At 42.1% G+C, this 8469-nt stretch overlaps 1 protein-coding gene and 1 long non-coding RNA gene across 2 annotated transcripts in view; both read left to right on the forward strand.

Moving 5' to 3' along the window:
- The window catches only part of LOC100547097 (dehydrogenase/reductase SDR family member on chromosome X-like), a 56640-nt gene extending 48435 nt beyond the window's left edge, over nt 1–8205 (forward strand). The window contains exon 4 of the mRNA XM_031557505.1: nt 7881–8205. Coding sequence (XP_031413365.1) covers nt 7881–8190 — 310 coding nt within the window. The 3' untranslated portion in view covers nt 8191–8205. The remainder of the gene's footprint in view (nt 1–7880) is intronic.
- Nucleotides 10–4437, forward strand: LOC109370931. The gene is made up of 3 exons (XR_002121490.2): nt 10–97; nt 2129–2221; nt 3964–4437. It is a non-coding gene; the product is annotated as an uncharacterized LOC109370931 (long non-coding RNA).
- Nucleotides 8206–8469: the final 264 nt, after the last annotated feature.

Below are 8469 nucleotides of genomic sequence, written 5' to 3' on the forward strand. Positions count from 1 at the left end.
ATGCAACATGGCAGAGAAAGTGATTGCTGTCTTTATGTCTTACGGAGCTTTGAGATAGCCACTCTGTAATGCTGACTGTGGGCCACTTTGGATACTAGTATGTTCCTAGTTTCTTGCAGTTTGGGGAGAGGTTTCTGTAGCTAATGTAGCTTAAGGGGAAACCAAGCTAACACAGTGAAAAAAGACTGTGGCACAGCAATCATGCAGTTGAAAGAAATGATTCACAGGGCTGCTTTTACTGTATGCGTAAGTTCTCCTGGCTGAGGCCCTCCATCTTGTGCCTTGCCATACCATGGGTGCAGAAAACTTCCACTTTTTAATCTCTCCTATACCTGTTGGCATTTCAGCTGTATTTCTTCTTTAACCTAGCTGATTTCCAACAGAGACTTTTCATGATGAATAGCTGACAGTCTTTGTGAGGTTGTTTCTCACAATGTTTTAATTCGTGCACTGGGTGCTGGTAAGTTTAACCTCTCTGTTTGAAGCTCTGATGTTCTTCTTGTCAGCACATAAAAAAATTGTAAAAAGTAGAAGTTATAAGATTGTTTCAACAAACAAAACAACAATTTTGAAATTATTTTTGACTGCCAGATATGATACTCTTATGTTGCTTCTCTGTTTTGACTGGGATGACACAAGATTTCCCACACAGCATTGTCATCATCTTCAGGGTGAAAATGTACTTTGCTGTCTGAGTGCACATCCAAGCCCCTTTTAACCTGTAAGGCAGATCTGTCCTGCAGCATGTCAAATATTTGCTCTTGCAGAACACATTCATCACTTTCCCAAGTGCAGGGTGGTGCAGTGGGTTCAGCCCATCACAGAATGAAACTTTACATTATCTTCATATATGGACCAACAAGTTTCATGCAAGATACCTAAAATCTGCTAGCTACATTTGATAAACTGTGCAGGATTTGAAATGTCAGCACTTTAGTATGCATAACCACACTCTAGAATTCCCTTTCAGGCCCAGAATGAAAAGCTGGTCTGCAGAATGCTACACCAACTTTAATATGATTTTATCAAAATAGAAATAAGATTTGGAATTAAGTTATTACTGGTCCATTTTTGAGCCCTACGTGCATTGTTGTAGAAGCAAAAAATCATAGGAATACCCCTCACTACCCTCAACTTGAAAGCACTGTTGCAGGAGAGCTGAAAATCTTTCTGCACAAATGTGTAGAGAGTGCCACAGAGCTCTTCTTGATATAAATCCAAGAGATAATGTTGAAAGACGTGTGACAATACTTAATAACCTAAGATCCATGTTATCCAAGATATAGTATGAAAAGATATGTGTCAGTGATATTTCCCAATCACTCAAGAGAGGCACAAGGACACAGAATGTAGGTCTTGGAGCCTTGTTCCGTTTTCTGGCTGCAGCAATGCACAACTTGCTTACTTCTATTTATTTATTCATTCATTCGATGGAGATTTTTAATTGAATGAAGAGAAACCATTATGCTCAAATATCACTTCAGATATTAGCCAGTACTTAACTCTGCATCTTATGAATGGACTTTAGAAAAATGCTTCAGAAGGGGCAATTTATTTCCTTCTTTATGAAGCACTATTATTTCTGAGAGAATGGAATTATAGTAATTACAACTCGAACTCATCATCAATATTTAAAATCAACAACAACCACAAAAAAATTAACGCCCATTATTCACAAACTGAAAAATTAGATTCTTTTAAATGTAGTGATTCTGCTCAGACTTTGAGATGACCAACCTCTGAGTCAATGCTTCATACATTTTAGAAGTGTTTTAAGCACAGAAAGTGGAGCTGCACGCAGCAAAGCAGTGAATAGATAGGAGGGCTCTTAACCTGCCTGCCATTAGGAGGAGGGATCAGCCAAATGTCAGTGATGTTTTGATTCCATCTGGATGACAGTGATGCCCAGAATGACAAGCTCCTGGTTGTTTTGCTTTTTGTAAATATTTGTAGAGTAAAGACCTTTCTTCACTAAACATAGTCCTTCAAAGACAGTAGGCTAATTTATGTTCACTCTGCATTTCCTACATACTGTACACAAGGAGCTGGTCACTGAATGGTGCGTATTCGTACAGCTAACCATTTCATTTACTAGACTTGTCTTCTTCCTTTCCAACATGTCCATCAGAGGTTCCTGGAGTCCCTAATGCTTGAACCTATATTCATTCCAGTTACAACTGCTGGAGCATTCAGTGGGACTGTGCTGAGGGGTAACTATAAGGTAGGTCATAGTAGCATCAATTGTTAACAGGACAACTATGTACAAAACATAACTCTAATAAAATATGAGTAAGTAGGATAATAGAATCACCAAGGTTGGAAAAGACCTCCAAGATCATCAAGTCCAACTGTCCACCTACAACCAATGTCTCCCCAGTAGGTATACAAACATTTTATGTTTTAGTTCTGTTTTATTAACGCACGTTTGTTTCTTTCAATTTGCAAGATACTGGTTTTTGGTGATAACTTGGTAATTTCTCCAACTCTCTCTTTTTTCCATCTCTCCGTATTTTTTTTTTAATACTAAAAGGAAAATCACAGTTGATGAGGCTCAGCAAATATGTTCCTGGTGTAAATATATATAGTACTGTCAGGAAGTCTGCTTAAATCTATTAATTTATGTTTAGGACTCGAGCTTTGGTTTGTTAGAGAAAAAAAACTACTTATGATACTTACGACATACCTGTATTCTGCATTATATTTCTATAGTTGCTTTAACGTAAACTGCAAAATCTTTCAAAAACCTTGTGCTGCATTCCCCAGAGAAAGGAAATTTAAGACTGTGAAAGCTTCATGAGTGCTTAATAATAGTCTTTTATATTCTTGACTAAGTAGCGGTGATGATATATTGCAAGATTAATACATAAATCATTAGGAGACTTAAGTCATTTTAATACATCAAGTCTGTATTTTGCTTAATTCACTGATTCATCCTAAGGCATACACTGAAATTTTGTGTGGCCTTTCATTATAAGCTCCAGCATGTCACCCACATTTTGCATCACTTGTCTTCTAATGGGGCGCATTGCAGTCTGGTTGTTCTGGCAGTTGGATCTTAACGCACTCTGCCCTCCAGGCGAATTAACACACGGGAAATTGGGGAGCGTGGTGACGGCTGAGGGGAAGATGACACATGCAAGAGCAGCGCGGTGTGAGGGAGGTACAAGTCACACCACACTGCTAGCTGCAGCCGGGTTACACATAGCTGTGTGCTGCTCAGGGCAGGCGCTGGTCCTCCGAGGCTATTGCTGAAGCAAGGTGCTCTGTGGAGGGGAAAAGATGCTGCATCTGTTCCCTTCCACATGTGTGCACAGCGCCAAAGCAACTGCTAATGAATGAGAAAAAGCAGAATGCAGCATGGGAAGCCTGCATGCAGTGGGCATGAAGGCAGTGGCCTGTGCTGAGCAGCAATTTTGCTTCCCTGTGTACTCACTAGGGACCTTGAGCTGACTTCATGTCCTTGACTAAACCTAGTATCTCTCGAGATGAATGGGAGACCTCTACAGCACACAGATTGACTACAGCAAGCCAAAAAAAGAAACCAGAGTAAGCCTAGCTGCCAGGGGAAGTGCTAAACATGGATCCGGTTTTCAGAACTGGAGAACAACAGACTCCATGCTTAAATATCTAACTAGCCACCACAGGCTCCGGTTTGAAATTTGGCTTCTCATTACTTTTTACAAGTACATTCACCCAGCATGCTAGGGAGACTGTTACTGGAGAAAGCACCATGGGGATGAGCAGTAAAATCAGCTTCTGGTGGAAATAAAGAATAAAATCAGCACACCACAAAGCATTATCTCACTCCACAACTTAATACTTATTTATTTTGTTCTGGCAGAAATGCAAACCAATCCCTTTCTCTTCTTCTCTCAATTTTTTTGCAATGATAAACTTTTCAGCCTATGTTGCAAAAAATTCTTAAGCCACAAATAATAACTTCTGTTAAAAATCGACCCACAGGAAAATGCATATCCTGCCTTATCCCAATTCTTCATTCATCGCTATGGAATTGATGATGAAATATTATTTTAAAAGGAAGAAGAAGGTCTTGTGCATTGCTACTCTCTTGGCTGGATTTCAAAGCAACTAATTAAATTCTGTCTGCCTTAGCTCTTCCTATGGTTTTCCATTAAGTGAGTTGGGCATTGTCCTATTTTATCTGCATCAACGTGGCAAAATGCTGCAGGGCAGCAACTCCAAGGGGAGACTGTTTTCTGTTGTGGGAAGAGTGGTCCACAGACAGCCCTGCTAACACAAGTGGGTGGGCATGAGCTCTTCCAGGTTCTCAATTCCAGACACAGCTACTAGTCTTCTTACACAGGCAGATAGTGATAGCACAAAGGGGAATGGCTTTAAACTAAAAGAGGGTAGCTTTAGGTTAGATGTTAGGAGTAAATTCTTTACTTGGAGAGTGGCGAGGTGCTGGCACAGCTGCCCAGAGAAGCTGTGGTGCCCCATCTCTGGAGGCACTCAAGGCCAGGTTGGATGGGGCTCTGGGAAGCCTGAGCTGGTGGGGGGCAGCCCTGCCCATGGCAGGGGTTGGGGCTGGGTGGGCTTTGAGCTCCCTTCCGACCCAAAACATTTTGTGATTCTGTGTCTGATTCTACCTGTCTGGCCATCCAGTTAGGAGGCAGATTTTCTCATACTGAGTGCCAGCCTACCTTACTGTTAAGAACTAGAACCCTGCGTCCTCAAGAGTTCCAGCATCACCCAGTATCCCTTGGGCAATGGTGTGCCAGTGCAGTCTGCTGGTAAGCTGCCTCCTGCTGTGCCTCAGTTAGCTTCTCATAAAAACATTTTTTTCAGACAGCCTATAGAGCCTTCAGAATAGGAAAGCAATGTGGAAACGCACAGTGTCAACACTATTGTTTTGTTTAATAGACAACTATAATATCATTCAGTGTAGAAAATGTACAATTATAATATCATTCAGTGTAGAAAATGTACATGGAGAACATAAAGCACCAGGAGAGACTACTTTCAGATGCATGGAGTTTAAATTGAGATTATTCTATGCACGGACTACATGTATGTGCATGAGAGATGCAATTATGGTACAGGTACAGAAGCGTATTCCTTTCTCTTTTCCTGACTCATGAAGTCAAGACTAAATCTAATGAAGTCAAGTGAGCAGCATTGATTTTTTTCTCTCAACATGATGTTTGATCAAAATGAACCTAGTAAGACAAAGTCTAATGAGCAAAACAGTTGTTCTGTGTAAGTACAACAAAAACAGCCAATTATGTGCCACAGGTTATTTCTGTCTTGAATAGTCCTGTGGTGCCAGATTCCTGGAAAGCCAAGAGCGCACACACACACTGAGGAAATGGAAAGATAGCTGGTAAACATTGTAGGAGTTCTGTCAAAGTGTCTGCTCTTAATATCCAATTTTATGTCCTTTCTATCTATAGTATGGCACTGAAGTCTGATTTCCTGCTGCCTTGAAAATCATTTGCATCTCTGCTCTGGGATATAAAAGGCTTCTGTACTGATTGCATAGCTTTTTATATCTTCTGAGCACTCGTGTTTCTCCGACATAGTTATCTATGCAAAGTACAAGGCTTTTGAGGATCTGGCCCTTGTAGCTCGTGCTTCATTGCCACAAGGTAAGAAAAACAGCAGTGGCACAAAATGTGGGAACATGAAGTCATGGGGACTGCCTTCTGAAGGTTACTGTCAGCCAGGTGTGACCCAGGTAGAACAAGTCCAAGCAGTCTTGGCCCTGCTTCCCTGTGAGCTGCTGGGCATGATCACTCTAATTTGTTATAGGAGCTTGTCCTGAGCCCTGGCCTGGGGTTTGCCATCATCCTGGTAGCAGTCACTGCCAGTTGGCTGCCAGAGGTGGTACAGCTGGCAGGGCTTCCCATGGGGAGTGTGAGACTTGTCCTGTTACACTGCATGAGACAGGAGGTAGTGGCTGAGGATCTGGCCCTTTGGGTTGCTGGGGCTGAAACGTGCCTCAGAGCGGTGACATTTTGAGTATCTCAGATCAGAGCATGGACATCTCTGAATTTAAAAGGTAATTGCGATTTCCTGACTAATGCCGAGTCACATTTACGTATATTCATGCAGTGACTGTTCTTTATTCCGAAAATAGCCACTTTTCCACGAGGCACAGGTGATATCTTTATAATGATGGAGCTGCATTACCCCGCTGGGGCAGTTGGTTGGTGCAAGGGCTGGTCATGATCAGCTGTCTGTTTTCATCCTCTCTCTAATTACATAATGCTTTTGCAGCCTGTTGGTGTTTTGCTTCCAAAAAAATAGACTAGGGGGAAAAAAAAAAAAGCCAAAAAAAAAGATAAATAAATAAAAAGAGCAGGATTCACTTGAAGTTCAGCACTGTTGTCTTTTACTTCCTACAACTGAGCTGTAAGATTTACCATCGTGTTGCACAGTTTCCAAATTCATTAAGACAGGCTAACAGTTAAATTGCTTCTTAGCTCTGCAGAGTCAGCCTGTTAGCAAGCATGCAGTGGTTTCTGTGAGGTGAACAAGACATTCTGAATTTGGTGTTAAACAAAAATGAGGTAACAAAAAACAACAACAACAACAACAGCAACAAAAAGGCCAGGATGAATTTTCTATTAATTCAAAATAAAAACTGCGTGTAATAACAATCACAGAAAACCAGCAGCAGTAGCACGTGCTACACTTGTCTGCACAGGGACAGCAGCAGCAGCGTTGCTGCTCTGAAGGGCTCTGCAGAGCAGGAAGGGATGGGGTGGGGATGGGATGGGGGAGGGGATGGGGATGCAGATGCAGATGGGGATGGGGATGGGGATGGGGATGAGTATGGAGCCTGTTGCAGTTTTGCTGCCCCCAGGAGACTACTGTTTTGAGCATCTTTACCTATGCCTGCTTTACCTATGAGCTGGATGTAACATTAGGAGCTACCTCTGGTTCTGACAAGCACACATGCACAAAATAAGGCTAAATGAAAGGCCCATAGTAATTTGGAGAGGGAATTGTTAATGCACAGGAATTTGTGGGAATGATGATGAGGCCCCTACTGGGAGGAGTGTTTTAAGTGACATACCAGCTAATTTGCCTGGAGCTAGGCTGCTTATTTCAGAAAAAAATATTGCTGTCTGCATGAAGTGAAACCCATCTAATCAGTGGTTCTTGAAAAGTTGGACTTGAAAGAGAGGCAGATTCAGCATCCAGATCATAGACAAACAGGATGCTCAGCAGGTGGTTTTGCCCTAACTCCTAGTGTTTGTCTGCCTTCGCTGTACCTTGTCTGGCAGAGTGAGGCAGCCACCTTTGCTCTAAGGGCTATGTATGACATAACTCTGGTCGTGCTGACAGCCACTCTCTTTGCCCCATCTTTACATCCATTTCTAGCTGTGTGTAACCTGGTGTCACCAGGGCAGGTGCAACCATTGCCTTAATCATCTGTGCTGTGCTCAGTATGGGAGCCTTAATCAGAAGCTAGCAGGTCATGCTGCAACACAAATAAAAATAACCAGAAGCAGTATGATGGAGATGGATTTACTGGTGGGAATATGGGGTGTGTGTGTAGGAATAGTGTGGTGAGGAATAGGAAGGTACTTGAAGGCCTCCATGTGGTGGTATTGTGCAGATTGGCACCTCAGTGCTTTCTGCCAGTGATTCTGGCAGGTACTGTGTAAATTTGTATTATTTTTTTCATGAATCAGACTTGGTATCTTATGGAATAATCATTGGAACTGCAGCAAACAGCACTCCTGCTACTGACAAGCTCTTTCTTGTGCAAGAAGACTCCGCGTAAAGCTGTTTATTTGCTGGCTATTGCCAAATTCAGTATGTTGGATGTTTGTGCAATTCTGTTTTCTTCCTGATTCTTTCCTTTTCATATGCATATCCCACCCTCCTTCTTTTTCTCTCATATACAGATGTTCGTATTCACCCCATGGAGCCTATGCCCAAAGCAAACTTGCCCTTGTGTTATTTACCTATCGACTACAGCATCTTCTGACTGCAAATGGAAGCCATGTGACTGCTAATGTAGTAGACCCTGGAGTAGTGAATACTGAGCTCTACAAGCATGTCTTTTGGGTTGTAAAAGTGGTCAAATGGATGACTGCCTGGCTATTTTTCAAGGTACGCATTTATTTATTTTTTCCCATCATTTTGTTGCCGTATCTCTACATTGTGAATGCTGCAGTCAGCACGGAGCTGAATATGTTTCACAGTGTGTTATGATGTTATATTTATTGCACTTTTCTGCACTGATGAGACATGTAACATTGACAAAGACAAGCCTTGCCCAGAACAAACACTTATGTGGAAAGAGAGTTCACAGTGAGAGGAGAGGAGTCATATTCCTTTGTCTGTAGCTCTGCCCATGCACTGACTCTCTCCACTGATCTGTCCCTGTTGCTGCATGCATGGTAACAAAACTGCATTCTAACACAGAGCCAGAATATGCAAAGTGTTCCAAGGAAATACCTCGTACGTCCTGTTATGAGAAGCAGGCACGAT

The sequence above is a fragment of the Meleagris gallopavo genome, chromosome 1, assembly GCF_000146605.3.
Source record: "Meleagris gallopavo isolate NT-WF06-2002-E0010 breed Aviagen turkey brand Nicholas breeding stock chromosome 1, Turkey_5.1, whole genome shotgun sequence".
NCBI classification, from domain to species: domain Eukaryota; kingdom Metazoa; phylum Chordata; class Aves; order Galliformes; family Phasianidae; genus Meleagris; species Meleagris gallopavo.